Source organism: Oculina patagonica, chromosome 2, assembly GCF_052425735.1.
Source record: "Oculina patagonica isolate OP01 chromosome 2, crgOcupat, whole genome shotgun sequence".
In the NCBI taxonomy this organism is placed as follows: Eukaryota; Metazoa; Cnidaria; class Anthozoa; order Scleractinia; family Oculinidae; genus Oculina; species Oculina patagonica.
Window position 1 is genome coordinate 43,665,934 of NC_135759.1, and position 22,267 is coordinate 43,688,200.

Here is a 22,267-nt window from a genome sequence, read left to right on the forward strand (position 1 = left end):
GGAAATGGTGCGAGATCTGTGGCTCCTTTTACTCCCGTTTCATTCAGCCTACACAGTGAACACCGCGCAACAAATTTTGCGCGTTTTACCATAACCCACGAACGTCCACATCATCCAGTCCATAGAAAATAAGCCAATTACTCGTTATAAAGTTACGGAACCCTCGTCCCCAGGCCTAATCCATGCGAACTCGTCTTCATGGCTTTACCGATTTCGCTTAGTTATGGACGCTCTGCTTATGAAAATTCTGGAAATACGTTTGTTTAAGCAACATTGGTTATTATTATTGTTGTTGTTGTTGAAAATAACATAACAATAACATTTATAATGCGCAAATTCCATGCAATTTTCAAATGCACATGTCAAGTTTAAAAACGAAATAAAAAGGCAAAAACGCTAAAATAACAACTAAAAGTAAACTTACAATAAACAAATATGATAAAAATGCTTGACGAAAAAGTGATTTTTTTTTAGGTTGGCTTTAAAAATACTATCAGTGCTGGCGCCTCTTATGTCAAATAATAAAACATTCCATAGTCTCGGTGCAGGTAAAAGAACGGTTAAAGGAGCTCAGTCACGGTCAATTCATCTTGAAAAAACTAGTATATTTTTTCAACTTTGTCAGTCGTAATCCATCTTAATCTTCGTCAGTCTAAACCATCCATGGTTATTTTCGGGTTTTGATTACTCCTTTGTTGTTTTCCTACATTACACAAGTATTATTTTGAGGTTTCCTTCAATTTGGAAGTAATCAGAAAAATGGCTTAAAATATCGTGACAATGCTGACCATGTCCCTTTAATAACTTATGTACGATACACATCCCCTCAAGTCTAATTTTGTTATATCTGTTGAATCACCCACCTAAGAGAAGATTCGTTTGATATACTGTACTATAGCCTCCTTGCATCTTCTCTTCTATAGTATGTGTGGATTGGCCTAAATGACATTGAACACGAAGGGACATTCACATGGGAAGTGGATAATAGCACCGCCAATTTCTCCAAGTGGGAACCTGGACAGCCTAACAACTGGGGGAATGACCAGCACTGTGTTGGTGTGGGGTCTAGATCTTACTTTGGTTTGTGGAATGACGACTACTGTTACCTCTCTTATTTTTATGTCTGCGAGAAACCAGCCAATGGTATGTGAAACAGCAACCTTCACGAATAACACAATTTTTTTTTTCGGTCAGAAGAAAAGCATAATAAAGAAAGTTAAAATTTAATAACTTAAGAAATTGAAATTCGATTATCGTAAGGTAAAAATAGAAAAAAGTTGTTGAGTAATTTAGTTGCTCTTTTAAATTGCTAATTTGAAGGCACATCTTGAAACTTGCATGAACAACAGAACAATTATTCCAATTTTGTTGATGACTGCCTTTCAGTAGCTAACTTGGGGAACACAGTTTTTTTTGTTAAGTCCAGACTGAGCTGAGGCGAGGGTAGAATAGTGGACACACACACAAGGTTGGGGCGTAAAAAGCGGGACTGAAATTTTCAGACGCTTTAGTTGCCACAAAGTCGCAAAGCGTCCTAGCTTTGCGATGGATATAATGTCACACGGTTCCTTTCACCTGGTTCAGTCTTTGTAAAAAAATTGAAGCTTTTAAAAACTTAAAAATGAAACTCACAACAACTCATAACTTTAAACTGTAAACTTTAAATTTTAAACTGTAATTTAGTTAAATTATCAGAGTTTTAAAAAACTCTGATGAAACTGTTCAGTGTCAAATCATTGGCTAGGTCATTAATTAAGCTCTTTCGGTCAACATTAATTTGAAAAAGGAAAATGATAATGCAAATGCAAGTGCAAGTGCAGTAAATGGAGACTTACCGGCTGCTTTGAATGAAACGAGTAATGACAAATATCCAACAGCAAAGAGTATGAGATAGACTGTTCTTATCTCGTCAGGCATTTCCTGTTTTCAGTGTTCGAGCAACACGTCATTTAGAGACTGTGCAACGAAACAAGAGATAGTCAACTGTACGTTTCCCAGCAACTACTGTTTCAAACAAAAGAATACAACAGGAGACATGAAAGATCAAGAAGCAGTTTACTACAAAGGATGTACCTCTGTAGATCAATGCAGACAAAAGGAGAAAAATTCTTTGGAATGTTGTGAAGATAACCTTTGCAATACGGGTAAGCCTAACTTTTTAATAATAATCGATAAAATATATACCAAAAGTTACATGGTAATAAAAACTAAAAGTCTCATGTGTGTGTCCATTACGTGAGTGAGTGTATGCGTCTGACCGGGCGTGAGACGAGTAACACCGAATAACATTTTATAAATTGCTAAAAGTTAGTATACACCTCTTTTTGTGCAGACATCTCCTGTTATCAGTGCTCAAGCAACATATCATTTGCTCACTGTGCAAGGAACCAAACAAGAGTGAACTGCACATTACCAATGAACCGCTGTGTTAAAACCACATATACTTCAAATGGGGACGACAAAATTGTAACATACTATAAAGGATGCGCCACAACTGAGCAGTGCACAGAAACAGCCGAGAAACCATTTGCGGAATGCTGCAGTGATGACATGTGCAACAAAGGCAAGTTACATGTACTTACTTATTTTGACTAGTTTTTTTCTCTTGTAGGAGAAAAGTAAAAATGAACCAGTAAAGACAAACGATTAAGAAAGTGCCAGGTTATACCAGCAAATAACTTTTTGCAGTTGAGCCTGCGATAATACATTACTTTGTTAAGAAAGTATGCGAACGAGGCAAAAGGGTCAACACATCGGTTAAAACAATGCAAAATGACCCTTTCGCCGCAGAGAACTGCAATAACAGCTATTAATTAAACAGGAATAAAAAAGTTGGATATAACACAACAATTACTCCTGCCCCGTCGGACCTCGGATATAAAAAATTATAAAATTCAATTCTAGAAACTCTAGTGCTTTGCATAGGTACTTGACAATACAGAGTCGATGGACTATTTTACACTTGGGTTCGTATATAGATATGACCCGAATATACAAGCATTGTACTGGTTGGGCAAATAATGTTTAGCACCCCTCTCCAGAGCGATGACTTGTATTTTCCTGACTTCCCGATTATCTCTGCCTCTGTTTGCGTTTGTTCCCATATCGTATCCCGGCTTGAAGCGTTTGGGAGTGAGTGCTTCCTATAGGAAAGTGTTACTTTAGAGAGCTTTAGTTGTACGTTTACTGCTTTAAGGTTTGGCGTTGGCGTTTGGCGTTTGGCATTAGATTGAAGCAAATTAAAACAAAAGAACCCTGGGGAATATTTTCCGATATAGCCGTTGCTGACTTTCATTAATGCCTATAGCGTTGTTCTTTAGACGGCGAAAAAATATATAATTATTTCCGTTTTGTTATTTAAATTCGCCAAACATGTACGATAAAGGATTGTTTTGTATATTTAAACGTGACGGCAAGTTCCAGTCACGTGACTGCAAGCAGTTTGTCGTTGGCGGTAAACGTGGATCTAAAGGTGTGTTATATTTCTCTTTCAAATTTGTTTGTCAATTGCATAATTGCTAAAACATGGAAAGAAAGTTCATAACCACCTCAGTTGAAAAAAAAAAAGTCTTTTTGCGTGGCTTTCGATTAATATATTAACTATTATTGATTCATTTTGTCTCGCTAGAATCAGGGCTCAGTTGTTTTGAATGCAGTAGCACAGTGTCGCATGAGGAATGCCAGAAACATCACAAAGAAGTCGCGTGTAAGAGCTCCATGGACGATCGTTGCTATTATGCGTCGATGCAGCAGACCTCACAGGATGGGTCCAGTGTTACCAAGCTCTTTAAGCATGGATGTACCAATAACTACTACTGTGATAACACTGCGGAACTTTTTGATGAGTGCAGAACTTCAAGTGGGGCATGTGACATGCGATGCTGCAGCGAAAATCTATGCAATGAAGGTAACAATATATAGAGAGAAGTGAATTTTTGGCCTGACTTTCTTTTCTATACATGTCAGGCTGTCCTTGTTCTTTACAGATTCTTTTTTTCCAAATCTGAAGTTTTGACACGAGGCGTGCTATCAGTAACTGGGTTTTCCCTAACCCTTCAATTTGCAGTTGAAAATTTAGCTATTGTAGGATGTTAAACAATGAATAATAATGTAGCCATACACGATCAGAACAATTACCATGCTAACAACCATACTATGTACGGGAATTACCATGACATGAAATGTTATTTACGAAGAAAACCAAACAAAAGGTATTAACATGCTGTTTCGTTTTTTTTTTAGCGAATAAGGAGGATGCTCCAACCCAAGACGCTCCAACGCAAGAAAATGTGATCTCCAATATGAAGATTGCCTACATATCGTTCGGTGCCGCCTTTATTTTGTTGTTGTTGTGTTTCGTAGTGGCGTTCTGGAGCTACAAGAAGTCCAATCGCAAGCGGATGGAAAGGTCATCTCTTATAGTTGCTAACACTGTTCCATTCCATTCTCCGATCACTATTAATTGAACTTGACAATGATGACATGGAGTCGTCGAAACGTCGTTTAATTTTCTTGTCGCTTATTTTTATTCTCGAATATTACCAAGGCGTCATATAAAGGCGAAAACCCAAGGGAGGGGGAGGTGGTCCATCACCCTACCCCCTATTTAAGGTTGCAGAGGATTTGAATTTTAATTAAAATTGCTTCTTATTCCGAGGGTTAAGCTACTTTTGATGTCTTTGCTGGATATAGAAATATAAGGATTAATGTGCGAAACGTAGTGATGGTATAGTATGTTTCCACTGTTGCCAGTATTCATTAAAAAACGATAGTAATTAACTAAGACTTTTATCTTCAGTCATAGCACGTAATATATTTGATTATAAAAGTGTCAAAATAACGTGTCTTTTTGAGTGCAATCATCTCTGAAATGTATTTGAAACTGAAATGTAATGAATGCATGCTATGTTAAACAAAACAAATGTTTCAAAACTTTTACCAAGACAACTGCGTTAACCATCATTTAATATTCTAGGTCAACTCGGTCACGACGCGAAATTATTCAGCTGGATAAATGGGAACTTCTTCCCGAGCAAATAAAATACGAGGAGGAGCTGGGGCGAGGAGCGTTTGGTGTGGTTTACAAAGCCATTCTGAACAAGCGACCAGGAATAGAAGTGTTTGACAGCCGGAAGGGACTAGAGTCAGCGAAGGCCAACCTGGTGGTTGCCGTCAAAGAATTGCAAGGTATACTTTTGGTAATGATTTTTGTTGTTGAAAATAATCACTAAGGGTCAGGATTTTCAAACGCTAATCTGTACTTGCATAGGTATCAGGAGATGTTGCAACTGCTGCAAAAACAAAACACTAATGGGTCCGACTAAACATGCTTTCCGAGCCCAAGGGGAGGGTTGATACATGATACCTTTGGAAACAACTCCGGAAAAATAAACTTTCAGAGTTTTATAAAGAATGGGTCAAAATCAAATTTTGATATTGATATCATCAGAACGAGCTTTTGCACTAGGTTATTACAAAGATTGATCCTCGAACTCAACAAAATTTGAAAAAAAAGAGAGAGAGGAGGGTTTTTTTTATCATTGTATATCCGTTGTCAAGCTTGCTAAAGAAGGTTGCAAGTAATTATGATGGAGGCAACACGAATTTTGCGTGATGGTCCGTGCTCAGTTCGAATTGAATGACAGTTCTAGGCTCTTGGGTTTGCTCCAATATCTGTTTGTCATTTATTGTTGTAAACTATATTGCTGAGAAAGCTGCAACTGTTTAGAGCGACGGCCAGGAAAAAAAAAAAAAAAATCTTGATTTCCTGGAAGGGGGTAAAAAATCAACTCAGTTAGTAAGAAGACAGGGAGATTCATAAAGAAAAAAAAAACAAGGTAAAAAAAGAAGAAAAATTGTACTTGTTATAACATGGTAACCATGAAAGTAAAACACATTGATAATTTAATCTTTTATCTCTCAAGGTATTTTTTTTCTATGGTTCATGATCAAACCGTTACTTACGTGACTACATGTTCACAAACGGAATCGAGCACCAAGACTTCAGCGACTGTTGTCAGACAACTTATTTTAATATTAATATTCTTGTAACTCAGACCAGAAAATTGTTTCTCACCCATCACTTACATGTTGTTAGATGATCCAAGTGAAATGCAAAAAGAAGAGTTTCTGTTTGAGATAGCGATGATGAAGTTGTTGGGTGCACACCAGAATATTGTATCCCTGGTTGGATGTTGCACACTGCAGGAGCATAAGTTTCTTGTGATAGAATATGTTCCGTTTGGTGACCTGTTACAGTGGTTACGACGCAAGAGAAGCATGGTAGGAAGTGACTACAATCTTGGACAAAACTGTTGAAACACTTAGCAATTCTCCACTAATTTAGCTAACGGAGTTCAGTTTTAGAACCTCCTTCCCCCATTTCAATGTCGTTAATGCTGTAGTGTTTTCAAAACGAAGCCTGTCGAACCGCAAAACACCAGAAACAACATTGAGTAGGGGGAGAGGGGATAAAATATTTTTACCCGCTTGCAGGTCAGGACATTTGTGAAAAATGCGTGAAATGCGTTTGTTTTAACTAGTTTTGGCCAAGATTGCAGATATATTCTTGTACAATGCGAAGGTCAAATTAATTCATTTCATGCATGTGTCCACCACAGTTCTCGTAAATGTCTTTCATATATTTACTGCGTCATCCTATTTTTATCATTTATAGTGCACGCCAAAAACTGTTTTAGAAAACAATTTGCTTTATAATTTACATTTCGCCTAATAGTTTTTTATCTCGTGTACGCGTGAGATTGTTCAAGTACGTCACTCAACGCAACCAAAATGGGGAATATCAGGCGGTATACCCCAAGAGATATCTCCTACAAATTTTTAAAATTTGCATTTAAAAATTATCCGTTCAGTTTCTGTCCCAAACATAATGTTGGATAAAAAAACTTTTTCTTTAACAAAGTAGTAAGATTTTTAAGTTTGAAAGCTTGGTCACAAACTGGGAGGCTTATGAAGGCTGCTTTTTACCAGCGACGGAGTCGCAGTCGTGAGCGGAATCTTAAGAGCGCTTACAACGTAGTGAAAAGCGAAAATCGGGGTCGAATCGAATGAAGGTTATTGTTTATATATGTCATAAGCACAGTCTCCAAACATCAATCTCGTCAACCAAAACCTTAAGCATAGTTAAGGCTTTAATGTAACTGCAATTGATAGCCTAAGATTGTCTGTTTAACCAGAGAAGGATTGGAATATTTCACATAGCATTGTTATGTGCCCCGTCTCCCCCTTCCACCACAGAGAAATATCCTTAATCAATGACATAATTTTACTTGTACCGCTCCTCATTTAATACACTTGTTATATTGTAGATCAATCCAAATGGGGCCACTGCAAGACAGACGACGGAGAAATGTTATGATGACAAAGGAGATATAGACATAAGACAAAGCAAATCTTGCCAAGTAAGTTGTTAACGTTAAAAGACTAAATCACACGAAGGGTCATGTTTCAGGGGCATGTTGCTGTGACGAAATCACAACATGTACATACAAAACAAAATGTAGTAGCGACAATTATTTCAGCGAAACGTCCCATTTACGGCTTTAACATGCTGCTTACTGCTCGTAAGCTTCAATAAAATGCCTTATTATACGACTAAGGCCGTTAAGAGGGCCAAATAATTTAAATCAGCAAATCATAAGGCTTTATTGTTGGTTCAAAATTGTCTATTGTACCGGATACAGTGTAAGAGACAGGTCAGTTTCTTTTACATGGCACAGTGACAGGTCACCAGAACAAGAACGAACCACGTGTTCACTGTTGAGATGTCTTTTAGATTTAGCGTCGTTGGATTCTTCCGCCGGTAAATATACAAAAATGCAGCCCATTTCCCAATAAAAACAGTGTCATTCATTTAGGAGATTCATATCACCTCGTTGAGTTTTTCTTGTTCTACATAGGAGAATATAGTTTTGCAGGATAAAGATCACTTTTCAGCAGACCCTGACCCAGATCGAGTAGGTTCAACTTTACAAGATGGCGAAAAAATCACCGTGTCGTCAGGGAATCTCGCTGAGGTAAAGAACGGTCAACCTGACTAGAATCGAGTTCATAGTTACTGAGCCTTCATATGGAGTTGTTAGTTACTTACAATAGTTACAGTTGTAAATAATAAAGATGGTAAATTTTTTTTTAAGCTCGGTAATAAATAATAAAGATAAGATGTTCTACATGGCACTGTTACAGGTCACTAGAACTGCGCACCAAGACGAACCATGTGTTCACTGAAGATATCTTTTAGATTTAGCGTCGTGAGATTCTCCCGCCGATAAATTTACAAAAAATGCAGCCCATTTCCTAATAAGGACAGTGACATTCATTTAGGGGATTTATATCACCTCGTTGTGTTTTTCTTGTCCTACACAGGATAATAGAGTCTTTCAGGATAAATATCACTTCTCAGCAGACCCTGACCCAGATCGAGTGGGTTCAACTTTACAAGATCGCGAAAAACACACGGTGTCGTCAGGGAATCTCGCTGAGGTAAAGAACGTGACGAGAATCGAGTTCATAGTTACTGAGCCTTCATATGAGGTTGTCAGTTATTTACAATAGTGACAGTTGTCATATCAAACCTTTATAAGAAAGAGTATTGAATAATTGATATTTATTATGAGATGTAACATTACGACATGCAGATATAATAAATCCACGGCAAATTAATTGTAGTTGATTGAAAGTGACAGCAAATGTAGCACATATTTTTGTCTCTCTGAAGAAAGTAGTAAAAAGAGAATTAAACTGAAACATTGCTAATAAAATAAAAAGTTAAAAAGTTAAAAAACCAAGAAGAAATATGTAATCTTATGATATAGGGCATTGATGTTGTTCTGGCCAAGTCCCAGGAAGATCAGGCGGTGAGAGGCAATACCCCAATACAAATGGAGCCTTCATTATGCCAACGAAACAAAGGCTCTTCTGAAGAAATGGCATCCATGTTTTCTCTGAATCCTGTTGAAGTAAGGAAAAACTTTTGCTTTGTTTACATTCTCGTGTTAAAATTTATAGCTCCTGATAAGCTCACATTACAGTTGACTTGGAATAACGATCCTAACAATCGTTATCCTACGATGTATCCAATTTGTGTGTGTAGTTAAACATACTCCTTTTCTGTTAAGATGTCAACAATAAATTAACCTCGATAACGGTTGTTGTTGTTGTTTGAACCTCATAGAGTGTCCCCCCGCTTCCAAAGAGGAGGAGGTATTTTACCTCACGAAAAAAGTAGTGCTCACAAAAAATCAGATGAAACGGTACCAGAACAACACATTAGTTAGGATTCAATGGTAAATACAGAATAGAATAAAACTGCTACTAAATTAAAAAAAACAAGAAGAAAGAAGTGAATCAATTCAAGAGGCTATTTTATTTCATACAGAAAACCGATGTTGTCCCGCAAAATAAGGAAGAAGATCAAGTCCTGACAGATCAAACCTCAGTGAAGATGGAACCAGCTCTATCATGTGACAACGAAGCTTCCATCCTTTCGTTCTCATCTGATAATATAGTTGAAGTAAGAGATAGTAAATATATAATCTTTTTTCACTTAAATTTTTCCCATCATCTTTGAAAGAAAAGCACTAACGCCGGCATATTGCTCTTACTGTTAGGTAAAGACAGAACCGTTACAAAAGGGAAAAGAGATCCTATTATTTTTATTTGAGCCGTTTGCATTGAGAACAACCACCACAGTTGGGAGCATTTTCTAATACTTTGTACTTTCTTTGTTCCACAAAGTGCTTTTATGTACATAGAAATCGCGCAAAATCAGATCCAAAAAGAGTTACATAATATTCAAAATTATATAGCTTTGAATTTAGCTCCTTGATGATATGCATGACTCTATTTACGTCAAGTCAGCTTTATCGCCGTAAACACTTAGCTGCTACTTTTATTATTTTATTAGGACGAGAGTAAGCCTTTTTTGGATCAAGAAAACATCGAACTGTCCGCGATGCCATCGACATCACAGAGAAACAACCAAACTGCTGAAAATTTGATTTCAACCGAAAATCTTGATGATGGAAACGAAGAAGATGACAGCTTTAGTACTCAACAGCTATTTTCTTTTGCATGGCAAATAGCAAGGGGAATGGTAACCATTATAATTACGTGCTCCAAAATACAAATTACATTAGTCTAGCTAAGGCATATTCGCGAAGACTACTAATTTTAAAAGGTTTTGATGTTACTAAATTACGAGCAGTTTTTTTTACCCTTGGTTTGTGTCGTGGGAACCTAAAATAAGGCGAGGAAATCTAGCAGCGAGACGCGCAGGAATAGGGAGACCTACAGACAACGCCAGGGTAAATGACCTTTCACGGCGGAGTGATTGTGCTGATATCTACAGAGTCCATTTGGTCGCAGACTTTTTCGTCAAAAAAAATGTGCAAAAGGTTTCCTTCGTGGAATTTTCTGTAGTTCATCTTTTCCCGCGCATCTTGCCTTCACGTTTTGCGGGGAAATTTTCTTGTTTTTCTGTTTTTGTGATCATTTCGCTGTTGGCAAAACAAATGAAAAGAGGAAAAGCTTGTAGTTTGAAGTTTTCTAAAAGCGCAAATTAATCGGTGAAGTTGTCCATCTTAGCTCAAACCGCTCAAAGAATCATCAGATTGCTCCTGATTCATCATGGACCAGCGTGTAACATCATGAAGTATAAACCCGCCTTTTTATGTTTATTTCTGACAGAATCACCTCGCCGAGAAAGATTTTGTTCATCGTGATCTTGCAGCTCGTAATGTTCTGGTTGGCCATGATAATCGGGTAAAAGTGTCAGACTTTGGATTGATGCGTCAAATCTATGAAGACGTGTACAGCGCCAAAAAGACGAAAAAGCTTCCAGTGAAATGGATGGCCCCAGAATCAATCCATGACAGCGTTTTTACCATCAAAAGTGATGTGTGAGTAGATTTTGCTTTGTACATTCTTTCCTAAGTTATGAATTGGTATTTCTTGAATATTGCGTATTGACAATACCTTTTTTTTGCAATTCCCATGACACAACGCATCCAAAAAATTCAGAACAGGGTTGAAGTGCATCTAAGACATTTGACATGAGATATTTTTTTCTTTTTATTACATAGCTTTCATTTGCGTCTAGAAAATTGAAACAGAAAACTTCGAGAAAATGATAAATTTACAATAATATATTACATAGTACACACTCCAGAAAAAAATGGACTACTGGGTGCACTTAGGCTAATTTCTACGAAACTGTCCGCCTTCAGTACTTTAGGAAAACTTTTTTTCGAAAGGAGGCATCCAAAAAAGATATATTCTTTTTGTGTGAGTGTGTGCCTGGCAAGCAGACAAGCAAGCGCTACACTGACCCTGATAAACTTTCTACGAGATCACTTTAATAAGCTACGCGAAATAAAAAGGAGCTGTCCCAAACAGTTTCTAATGTTTCTAATGTTTTCTCACAGTTGGTCCTATGGTGTTCTTCTGTGGGAGATGGCCACTATGGGTATGTTTAACAAGCTGAGATGACATATTTGTTTGTTTGTTTGCAATTTATTATTGTTTTTTTATGTTTTATGTTTAGGCAATTGTTTAGAAACATAATGGTTTCTCTATAATTATCTACCCGGTCGGTGAAAAGGACTTAGTTATTATTCTGATTTAAGGCAAGGGGAATGTGAGTGGTGTCGGCGCCATATGTAATAGGATTCAAAACAGAAATCAAAATAAAACTTACGAGAAGCAAGCAAACTGGCCACACAAAATCGCTTGACCAATTACCAATAAAGAAAAGGCATATAACTGTTCCCCCACAAAATTGGTGGCTCAATACAGAAATGGAGTCCATATGAACGTTATATTCATTTTCAGAGTATAAAATATCAATTTTATCGTGAGTCAAAGAACAAATTTTCTAAGAACTTAAAATAATACACATTTGTTAGCACTTGTTTTGAAGTTTCACAAACTCACTCACTCGAGCCTCTTCTACTTGTGCTTTTTTATACCTAGTAAATTAATAAATCGAAAGCGCTCACCAAACCTACTATCCATGAAAGATTCTCTATTAACAATTGGTGTATTTCTGATTTGATTTCTTTGATTGGCTCGTTTCTGATTGCAGGAGGTGTTCCCTACCCCACAATGACTAATGCAGAACTATGTCGAGCACTGAAAAATGGTTATCGCATGGAAAGACCTGAAATGTGCTGTGATGAAGTGTAAGTAACTGAATGCGTTTATGCTGCTTCATACTGGAAGATGTAAAGCCACCATTAAATTAATCGATAAGTTTTTTAATAATAATAATAATAATAATAATAATAATAATAATAATGGTTTATTGGAAGCGCTTCCACAGAGCTCAAATAACGGTTTAAAAATACTTGAAATATTTACAATAAAATTGTAATCTGTGAAAGCTAAAATTTACAATGAAACAACATAATTTGCGTAATATATTAAAAACATAATCCTAACTACGAATTTATAAAATTAAAAGAAACATCTTACTTTTAACGTATTAAAAAAAAGAAGAAAAATGAAAACAAATTATTTGAAAATCCTAATAGAGTACTTGACAAAAAATAAAATGAAAATAAACAAGTAGCCAAGGCGAGATTTTGCGTTTTTCGTTTAGTTGAGCTCAGCTAAGCTACGTTCAGATCTGCTCAGCTCACCTCAACTAATTTATCAAAGCTAAGCTGAACTGGCTAGTTTGGGCTCGGCTGGGTAATGATGAGGTGAACCGATCTAACCTGAGCTGAACTGCACTGAGTTGAGCTGAACTAAACTGAGTTGAGCTGAACTGAGCTGATGTGAGCTGAGCTGAGCTGAGCTGCGCCGAGCCGAGCTTCTACGGGGGCTAAAAGAAGGTGTGTTTTTCAAACCAAAATATCGGGCAAATATATATTCTACAAACTGTTTTATTTTCTTTTGTCTCAATTCCTTCTCCTTGTCGTAAGGGATGAGCGTACTGTTTTTACATATTACTATTTATACATCATTATGAATAACAGATATGAACTTATGACTGAATGTTGGGAAGAAGATCCAACTGCTCGCCCCAGTTTCTCGCAGTTGATTGACAGACTGGAAACTATTATGACCATGGACGTACCCTATTGTGACGTAAGCAAGCACGATGAGTCCAGTTCATACTACAAAGTTCCCGTCAAAGCTGTTGAGGATAGCGGATAGGAGAGCTAGAGAAGTATATAAGAGACCCGTAGACAAAATCAATAAATGACTTGCTAGTTTCGTCTTGAGGTTTTAACACTTTTATTTCTAGCTCCTGTAAGGAAACATAATTGAAAAAACTTGATAATTATATTCAGTTATGTAAGAAATCTGATATAATCTATTTATTTGGTAAGTAAGGCATATATACGTAAGAATGAGGGGAAAGGGGAAAGGAAAAAGGAAGGATAGAAGGATGGAGTTCTTCTTTCAGTTAAAGGTTAAAAGGGGTTTGAAAGTAATGTGAAGACGGTTACAAATGATGGCTCATTTTGTCCTTGCGTTTCGGGATTAACCCATTCATCAGCGATTGTGTTTCCAGTGATAAACGTTCGTAATCACGTCAACGTAAAAATAACATATGAGCAATTGAAAAGATGTTTACGTTTCAAGGAAAACGGTTGTTCTCTCGCTACATGGTAAGGTCACAAAAGCCTCTGAAAAAGTTGGAGTGGCAAGGAAATGAACATTACAGATTTATAACGCACGTGTAGAGTCGTGTTTGCTTAGAAACGTTCTCAGTGTCCTTTGCTGTTTGCTCAAACTCCTCAAAATTCCTAGAGTCCATGGCCTCCATAGACTAAACTAGGGAAAAGCTATCCAAATACTGTAGTTGTGTACTTTTGCGAATTTTTCCTACGTTTCCAGGCAGCTTCAGTGCTGTCGTCTAGGCAATATATCTGAAACTTCTTGGAAGCAAGATTGGTACTTCTTTCTTGATATTGTGCTTTAGTAGACATTTTAGGTTTTTGTCGAGACGCATCTTTCTAAAAAATAATCCCACTACTTGAAATTGATATTTTGGTACGGGTCTGTAAGTTTTTTTGTGTGTTGTTTTTATCCTGTTTTGTTTTGTTATGGCCAGGCGAAGGAATCGATTTCTCGCTGATTTCAAATTCATGTATTTGAGTGAAAGATGATAGGCTTAACAGACTTCAAGATCTTGACGGGAACCAGAAGTGTTCCCATTATGTCGTCGTCAATGTTATCGTGTGCTGCTTTGGTAGTTTTGGAACAAAGAAACTGTACTAGAGGGCCGTGTCTGGATGGGGTTTTAATGATAATTGAGAATTGCTCAGAAAATTTAACTGTCAAGGGAGAAATGACCCTTTTGTAAACAGAGTGAAGTTTAAGATCTGAAAAAATTAAGCATACTTATCTAAATTATCATCATTAAGCAGATGTTGAATTTCATCATGGTCATCACACCAACTGTTCTGTATCCTTTTCTTGTTACCGAAAACATGAGTTACAGCATTTTGAAGAACCACTTTGAGCTACTCAAAATCGGCAGCACAAGTGGACAGATTCTCGTCCAAGAACTCTTTCAGCTTTGCTATCTTATGTTCATCTAGGTGGGTGTCTAGCCGTTTTAAAGGTAGGAGGTTTCCTCATTCCTGGAAATGGGCTAAAACGTAAACTGATAGCTAAGCAATCGCCGAAAACTTGACTGATAACAAAGATTCCAATTCTCCCAGCACGACCCTAGTATTAAGAACAGCTAGATTTGCACAATCACTTATTGCTGGAATTAGAATCACTCGGTAAAAGATTATTAAACAATAGCAGTGCCAGAACCAAGGAATCCTCATTGCCGAAAATTTGTCGAACTCCATCAATAGCAGGTTTGTGGCTGCGGTAGAGCAAGAGATGGGGTAACTAGCACAAGACAGAGCGATCGTGAGGAAGGAAATGAGACTGACATTTCGTCATACAAAACCTTGGCACCCTGTGGATTTAACTTTGACCTAAAAATCCTATTTCTTTTACAAATCTCTATCACGGTTATGCGCACTCTATCATCCTTTTATATTTTTTTTATTATTTTATGAACAGTTTCCACGCAATCACTAGCGTTTGTCACTGAAAACACAATTACTGTCATCGTCTATCCCATAAGATCAGTCAGATCAGTACTAAACCCTTCAACCTCAAAGAGTCTAACGCCGATTTGAAAAGAAAAATGTCACAGTGGTTAAATACACATTTTATTAAAAAGTCATAAATAAGATTTTAATAGAGAAGAATTAACCCGATCTTGAATACATGTAACTTTGTGTCGTTATCGTATTTCAATCAAGTAATTGGGTCACTGAGATTATTGATAGTTAATGATCGAATAGCTTATGTATCACCTCTAGCTATATCTGGCGGCATAAGGAAAAACTGGCGTCTTGGCATTTTGGATTTTTATTAAACAGCTAACGAAAGTACCTTAATTTAGGCCCCTCCGAACTAGTCCTGGTTTGACGCAGAAACAGAAAATGTTTTTCGTCCACACTATTGCTTTCGTATCGTTTACCGTTTTCACTAATTCGGGTAAATTTGAAAACCTAACGCTGCAAACGCAAGAGTGAATGGTAGAGCATGTGCACATTACTTTTACACGCACTAAAGTTGAAATTGTGACGGTGGCTTTTAATATATTTTAAAAAAAGCATCATTTTTGGCCGTCCAAACTTCACCACCTAGCCGGAGTTTTCGCAATTCTCCACTCTGAAAGGCGTTTTCGTGTGTTTTGTGCGCGTTACGTGTGTTTAGCGTGGACAGCAGTCAAAACCGGACAAAATTAATGCATTTTCAAATTCATCCGGGTAAGTGTAGAGGGGGCCTTAGTAACTTTAAGCGATACCAAACGGCTCCATACAGGTTGTCATATCAATCAGTCAAAGTACGTACCTGACCCTGCCAAGACTGGGCAATATCCGATGATATCCACTAAGTGATATGAGGCCCCCCCCCCCCCCCATAATTGGCGTGTAACGCTATCCGTGAAGTTTAGCATTTGCTGAGCAAAATTAGCTGCTACATGCCAAAATATTTAACAGACAATAAACACAGTAAACTCGCCTTGGCTTCAAAGATATACACGGATATCTTTTCTTGTATAAAAACTGTTCCGAAAGAAGTAACAGTACTCATTTCTCAGAACAGCATGTTCGCGCGCGCTCTAACTTGGACGCATATTTTCGCGTCAAATGAAGATTACAGTTTATCTGTCGTGCATATTATGTCATTGACAAGGTGACACTTAAAAACGATCCATCTCGATGCCACATACCTTCCTTATAAAGCCAGATATAGAACCGTTGTTATGTTCTGGTGATAGCACGTTAAAGCTCGCGCAAATATTGTTTGCTATTTTATTAGAAAATACTTTTGTTTAAGTATCCCTGTTGACATTTTGCTTAAATTATCAACAGTGGATCACGTTTTATGGCTATAAGTTAATTTTTACACAACAATTAAGGGATGCTGTCAAGGGAAATAGGCACGCATGAAGTTTTGGTCTGATGCTGTGAAATTTTAGTAGGCCAACAAAAATTGACACTAATATTATATTTTTTGTCATTAATTTTTACTGTTGTTGTTTCTCTTTTGTTGGTTTTGTTTTTTATCATTCGTTTTTTTAATCTTTTTCTCAATTTACTTTAAAATAACTGGAGGCGTATCCTGTAACGTCATATAAATTTATCTACGCATAAAATAAAGTGTCTATATCATTTATTGTGCCAAGTTAACAGGGGTATTATGGAGTGAGACAACAGGTTAAAAGCAGTTGTGCAAATTTTGGTAACTGTATAATGACTATAATAAAGATAAATTTAAAGCTGCAAGTGTAGTCGAGTGTTTTTTTATGAAATAATAAAATATATATTGTACAAAAGAAATAATTATTGTGTATTCGTCCTTAGAAAATATAATGCTTTAGGCGGTTGCAAAACTATATGAACAAGTGGTCGGGACAACAGCAACGCTGTTTGAAAAATCTTTACCTACAACAGTGAAGTTTGGGGTGCCTTTGTGAAAAAACTTTCAATCTTGGGACCTTTCCCCAATTGAGAAAACTCACTTACAATTCTGTAAACGATTCTTAGGAGTATATAACAAGGCATTCAATATTGCATGTAGAGCTGAACTTTGTAAATTCCCTCTGATCATTGAGATAAATAAGAAGGTACTTAGTTATCTAAATTACCTCCAACAAAAGGATAAAAACTCTATATTCAAACAAGCCTTGAAAATATGGATTGATCTTCATGGTAACGGAAAAATAGTTTTTACTCTAGAGTCGTTAAAATAACTGAGTACTATAATTTGTATGACTTTAAGGTCGTGGGGGATACCTACAACATGAATAAATTAATGAAGCAAGATTTTGCTTGACCTGCATCTTAACGCTTTTTTCTTAGCTGTTATGGGTGCGATTAAGCTCAAATTGTACAGACATAAAGAAATGATGAAAGATTATGAATGTCATCGTTTATTTGGTAGATTGCATTTAAGAGCGATGTTATAGCCTCGTTAGTGCCAACTTGGGAAGAACTTGATATTGTGGCAGAGTTAATGCAGGAAACCGCACCATTTCTTGCTGAATTAATGCAGACGAAAGCGTAACTTCGCCTTTGATAACACGAGCTGGTCTTTATCCAATTCTCTTTCTTTCAGATATTGCCGAAATACCATAAGAGGAAATTGCATTGTCTTCTTTATATTTTCGCTGTTTTTTCGGGCCTAGTAGACAAATCCAACTGCTCTTCTTTATCTCTGGTAAACGAGCTGCCATTTTTCTCGGAAGTGGACACAACTGCGCATGAGCAGAATATTATTTGTAGCAAAATCACTGTCAGACGCTAATTAATGCGCTCGAGCAGACCATTATTTGTAGGCAGTTTGTGCAGATCACGTGGTGGGCTCTCAGCCAATGAAAAGAAAGAAAAAAATTGCATCGAATGATAAAGCTTGCTGTTGTTGAATCTTTTAAAACAAGAACTTTTTAAAATTTTTTAGACATGTTTCGTTATCGTTAGTGTCACGGTTATGATACAAATAATTAACATGGAAAAAATACTTTTGTTTGGCTCAAAACGGTGCAGCTTTCTTGAACACGAGTGCAAAAATGTGTAACTTATAACACCAGTGCAAATTACAAATGGACGCGGACGAAAATAACGACCAAGGTTTAAGTAAAAAAAAAATGGTTTCGCAAGGGAAACAACAATACAACAACTTAAACTTAATGCAGACGTTTGAAAAACTTGTGCGCGAAAAACACGCGACTGTGTCCCCTGCTGATACACCGTATGTTGACAAAACTAACTGGGTTATTAATTTATCTTCTAGGTCCCTCAGCGACGCCGAGATAGCTGTTGCGGAAAGGACTGAACTTCGCCGTAACTCCTACGAACATCCCTGCCAAGGAGATTATCGCCAGTGTCGAATCAGCTGTCAGACAACTCAACACAGAGCAAGCAGACCTTGTCAGAAGAGCCGTCAACAACATTCTTCAACAGGCAGAACCTCCAGAGCCTAACATCACGAAAGAAATGCGAGACGGGCTTAAAAGCCTAAAGGAGGATGATTCCATCATGATTCTCCCAGCTGACATACATACATACATACATACATACATACATACATACATACATACATACATACATACATACATACATACATACATACATACATACATACATACATACATACATACATACATACATACATACATACATACATACATACATACATACATACATACATACATACATACATACATACATACATACATACATACATACATACATACTTTATTGCATAGCTCCCCCTTGGGGGCTCTTCCGCCATACAGAAATTAAAAAGATAAAAGATAAAAATATTTACAATAAAGAAGAAAAAAGAAAGAAAAAAAAAATCAGAAAAAAAAAGGGGTATAGTTGAAATAAAAAATTCGCAATTAAAGTTATATACATTACAGTTAAAGGGGCATTTACGAATTTACGCCCTGACAAAGGGCGTGCTAACGTAGTCCTGGACACTGAGACGTACCGCACTAAGATGTCTACCTTGATCGAGAACGGACCGTACCAGCTCCTGAACAAAGACCCGACAGACCGTCTAACCAGAAAGCTGACCGAGGAGCTGCTAACCCTGAAACGAAGCGGAGATCTATCAGAGGCTGTTTACAACAAGATCAGACCTCGACACAAACAGCCACCAAGAATCTACGGTTTACCAAAAATCCACAAGGCCGACGTACCTTTAAGACCTATCGTATCATGCGTTAACACCTTTGCGTATGATTTGTCAGCCTACCTAGCTAACATCTTGTCTCCTTTAACAGGTAACTCGGATTTCGCAGTGACCAATTCAGCCCACTTCGTATCAACCATCAACAGTGAGACGATCCTAGACAACGAGATCATGATGTCTTTTGACGTGGAGTCGCTGTTTACAAACGTTCCTATCGACGGCGCTGTACAAGCCGCGCTACGGAAACTAGAGAACGATCCTAGCCTTGCCGATCGCACAACACTAACACCTGCTCAGATCGCTGACCTCCTGAATTTCGTATTGAGATCCACATACTTCCAGTATAACGGATCAATTTACGAACAACAGGAAGGCGCAGCCATGGGAAGTCCGGTTTCCGCTGTTGTTGCTAATCTCTACATGGAGAGCTTTGAGGAGCAGGCAATAACTTCATCATCCTACAAGCCTAAGATATGGAAACGCTACGTGGACGATACCTTCACCATCTTGGATCGCGGAAGAGTCGACAGCTTCTTACAACATCTCAACAACCAGCAGCCTTCCATCCGCTTCACCATGGAAACAGAGAACGACTGCAAAATCGCCTTCCTCGACACCACAGTTTCGAGAGAACCAGACGGCCGGCTCACCACCAGCGTATATAGAAAACCAACACACACTGATCAATACTTAGCGTATGATTCACACCACCCTCAATCAGTAAAACGCGGTATTGTTAAGTGTCTTTACGATCGTGCTAAACGCCTCGTAACAAAACCATCTGTTATATCCAAGGAGAAAAAACATCTGTCATCTGTTCTTGTTTCTAATGGTTATCCTTTTTCTTTCTTGCAGAAGATCACCAAGACCAGAAAGCCGAGCACCAGTGCTGAGCCTACGACCGAGTTTAAATCTACTGCGGTTCTACCCTATGTCAAAGGTCTTTCCGAACAACTTAGACGCTGCCTACAACAACAAGGCGTACGCGCTGTTTTCAAGTCGGAAACTACATTAAGATCACACCTAGTGCGGCCGAAAGACGCCGTTGATCCGACTAAACAAGATGGCGTTGTTTACAGAATTCCCTGTGAGTGCGGCAAAGTTTACATCGGCGAGACTGGAAGACCTATGCAAGACAGAATCAAAGAACACGACCGGGACATCCGACTCGCCCGTATCCAGACCTCCGCCGTTTCAGAGCACACCCACAACACCGGACACTACCCGCTTTGGAATGAGGTAAAGTTTATTGATCGTGAACCACACTGGTACACACGCAGGGTCAAAGAGGCAATTCACATAAGACTTCACCCTAATAATATCAACAGGGATAGTGGAATTGAAATTCCTGAAGCATGGATGCCCACGATCAAAAAACACAACAACAGGAGAACTGTACGACAGCGGACCGCTGAGGGAACAACAGGACACAGAAACGGCGAGGATCGAAATGCACCAATCACAGCTGTTGAAAACCAACCAATCACAGCGCAGCAGCGTGCTTTATAAGTTCACGCACAACCAGTCGACCTTATCGCCTGATGAAGACTAGCAGTGTGCAGTCGAAACGTCGCGATCTACATCACAAGTGACACTACGTCGTGAGACAAACGAAAAATACTTTATTATTATTGTACTCTACCACGATGATTAACAACAACATTTTTTACGATATTAACTTAAAAAGAGTTCTTATAAAAAAAACAAACATAATTAAAAGCACCTCGTTCTGGCTAACTGAATGGAAAACGTCTTCCGAAGATAAAAATATCGGCAACAGAATATAGGAAAACGAGCCAGCCGAACTAAAAAGTTCTACCCTGAAGTTAAAGACATAAAAACCGACTTCAAACCAGACAGCAGAGTGACGATGATACAATTTAACAGCTTCACTAGTCCGTCATGGAATAACGTTCAAATAAAGCGCAAAATTCAACCAAAGAAGAAGTCGATGTGCTATGGAAGTAGGAATTTTCGGTGCAAAACACCGCAAGTACTAACATATCTGTAGTTTGTGGTGGTGGCTTTTTGCATTTAACAATTGCCAGGTTTATTTCATCTTTGGCCACTTGAAGCTTACCTCTCGGTTTTCAAAACGGCCGCTGTCCAGTTTTGTTACCTATGTTCTTGTGAACGCCGAGCTTTCACAATCGAAGATTATCCCGATTGAACATTGTTTTTTGCCGGTTTCTATTAATCGAGTTGTGCTTTAGATAAGTCATTGAAAAGCCTGAAAATAATCCTCACAAATTCCCAAGTTTACAACTGAATGAATTTGAATATTTCGCTCTTGTGAAAGGGACTCTGTAAAAAATAGGAGTTAACTTTTCTGTTCATGAAAACGCCACAAGGTGGAAATTGAAAGTGATAAATGATCATCGCAGTGAATTTCCAATTTAAGCAATTGGAATAAAGAAGCCTGAAAAAAAGGCTTCTTTATTCCAATTGCTTAAATTGGAAATTCACTGCAATGATCATTTATCACTTTCATATACATCCGCAGTTCATATATGAATCATTTCATATACCATAACATCAAGGTGGAAATTGCAACCTATTTAACACATCTGCTGTTGTTAGTTTGTGATTTGATTGAGCTATAATAATACAATAGGTAACACTAACGTGTGAATAGTATGAGAAAACAAACAAACTGTATAAAATGGCACTTGAACTACAAACTTAAGTGTCATGGTCAGAAAAAATCAAAGAAAATTTGGCCACAGCCAAAAACTCATACTTTGTCAGTTTGAGGGCCTAGGTATGTAACTGAAAGATATGAAGTTAGTTTTTCGAAATATTCAATTTTACGGCAGAAAACCACGAATAACGGTTATCGTACCGGAAGCTCAAATTTCACTTCTCGACAATGCGAAATTTCACGCTTTTCAGCTTCTTGCTACCCAGACGTTTTAGCCGCTGTAAATCTTTCCTTACCTTAGTTGCATAGATTGACTCTTCCTTTATCGAAAGATAGTTAGTATTTTTATCTCTGATTATTTTTGAGCCAGCTGAGCCT

General features: G+C 37.7%; 2 protein-coding genes across 2 annotated transcripts in view; both read left to right on the forward strand.

Moving 5' to 3' along the window:
• Positions 1 to 16,816, forward strand: part of LOC144640230 (uncharacterized) — a 37,203-nt gene extending 20,387 nt beyond the window's left edge. The window contains exons 4-20 of the mRNA XM_078499434.1: positions 924 to 1,143; positions 1,914 to 2,144; positions 2,333 to 2,563; positions 3,629 to 3,907; positions 4,243 to 4,408; positions 4,976 to 5,187; positions 6,098 to 6,282; positions 7,329 to 7,421; positions 7,920 to 8,036; positions 8,386 to 8,502; positions 8,835 to 8,978; positions 9,398 to 9,532; positions 9,926 to 10,114; positions 10,708 to 10,919; positions 11,445 to 11,485; positions 12,104 to 12,200; positions 12,999 to 16,816. Coding sequence (XP_078355560.1) covers positions 924 to 1,143; positions 1,914 to 2,144; positions 2,333 to 2,563; positions 3,629 to 3,907; positions 4,243 to 4,408; positions 4,976 to 5,187; positions 6,098 to 6,282; positions 7,329 to 7,421; positions 7,920 to 8,036; positions 8,386 to 8,502; positions 8,835 to 8,978; positions 9,398 to 9,532; positions 9,926 to 10,114; positions 10,708 to 10,919; positions 11,445 to 11,485; positions 12,104 to 12,200; positions 12,999 to 13,179 — 2,850 coding nt within the window. The 3' untranslated portion in view covers positions 13,180 to 16,816. The remainder of the gene's footprint in view (positions 1 to 923; positions 1,144 to 1,913; positions 2,145 to 2,332; positions 2,564 to 3,628; positions 3,908 to 4,242; positions 4,409 to 4,975; positions 5,188 to 6,097; positions 6,283 to 7,328; positions 7,422 to 7,919; positions 8,037 to 8,385; positions 8,503 to 8,834; positions 8,979 to 9,397; positions 9,533 to 9,925; positions 10,115 to 10,707; positions 10,920 to 11,444; positions 11,486 to 12,103; positions 12,201 to 12,998) is intronic.
• LOC144640252 (uncharacterized) lies at positions 13,376 to 20,921 on the forward strand. Its single transcript, XM_078499450.1, has 3 exons — positions 13,376 to 13,456; positions 18,366 to 18,605; positions 19,006 to 20,921. Exons 1-3 carry the CDS (start codon positions 13,376 to 13,378, stop codon positions 20,755 to 20,757), a joined length of 2,073 nt encoding a protein of 690 aa, XP_078355576.1. The 3' UTR covers positions 20,758 to 20,921.
• The last annotated feature ends 1,346 nt before the right edge of the window (positions 20,922 to 22,267 follow it).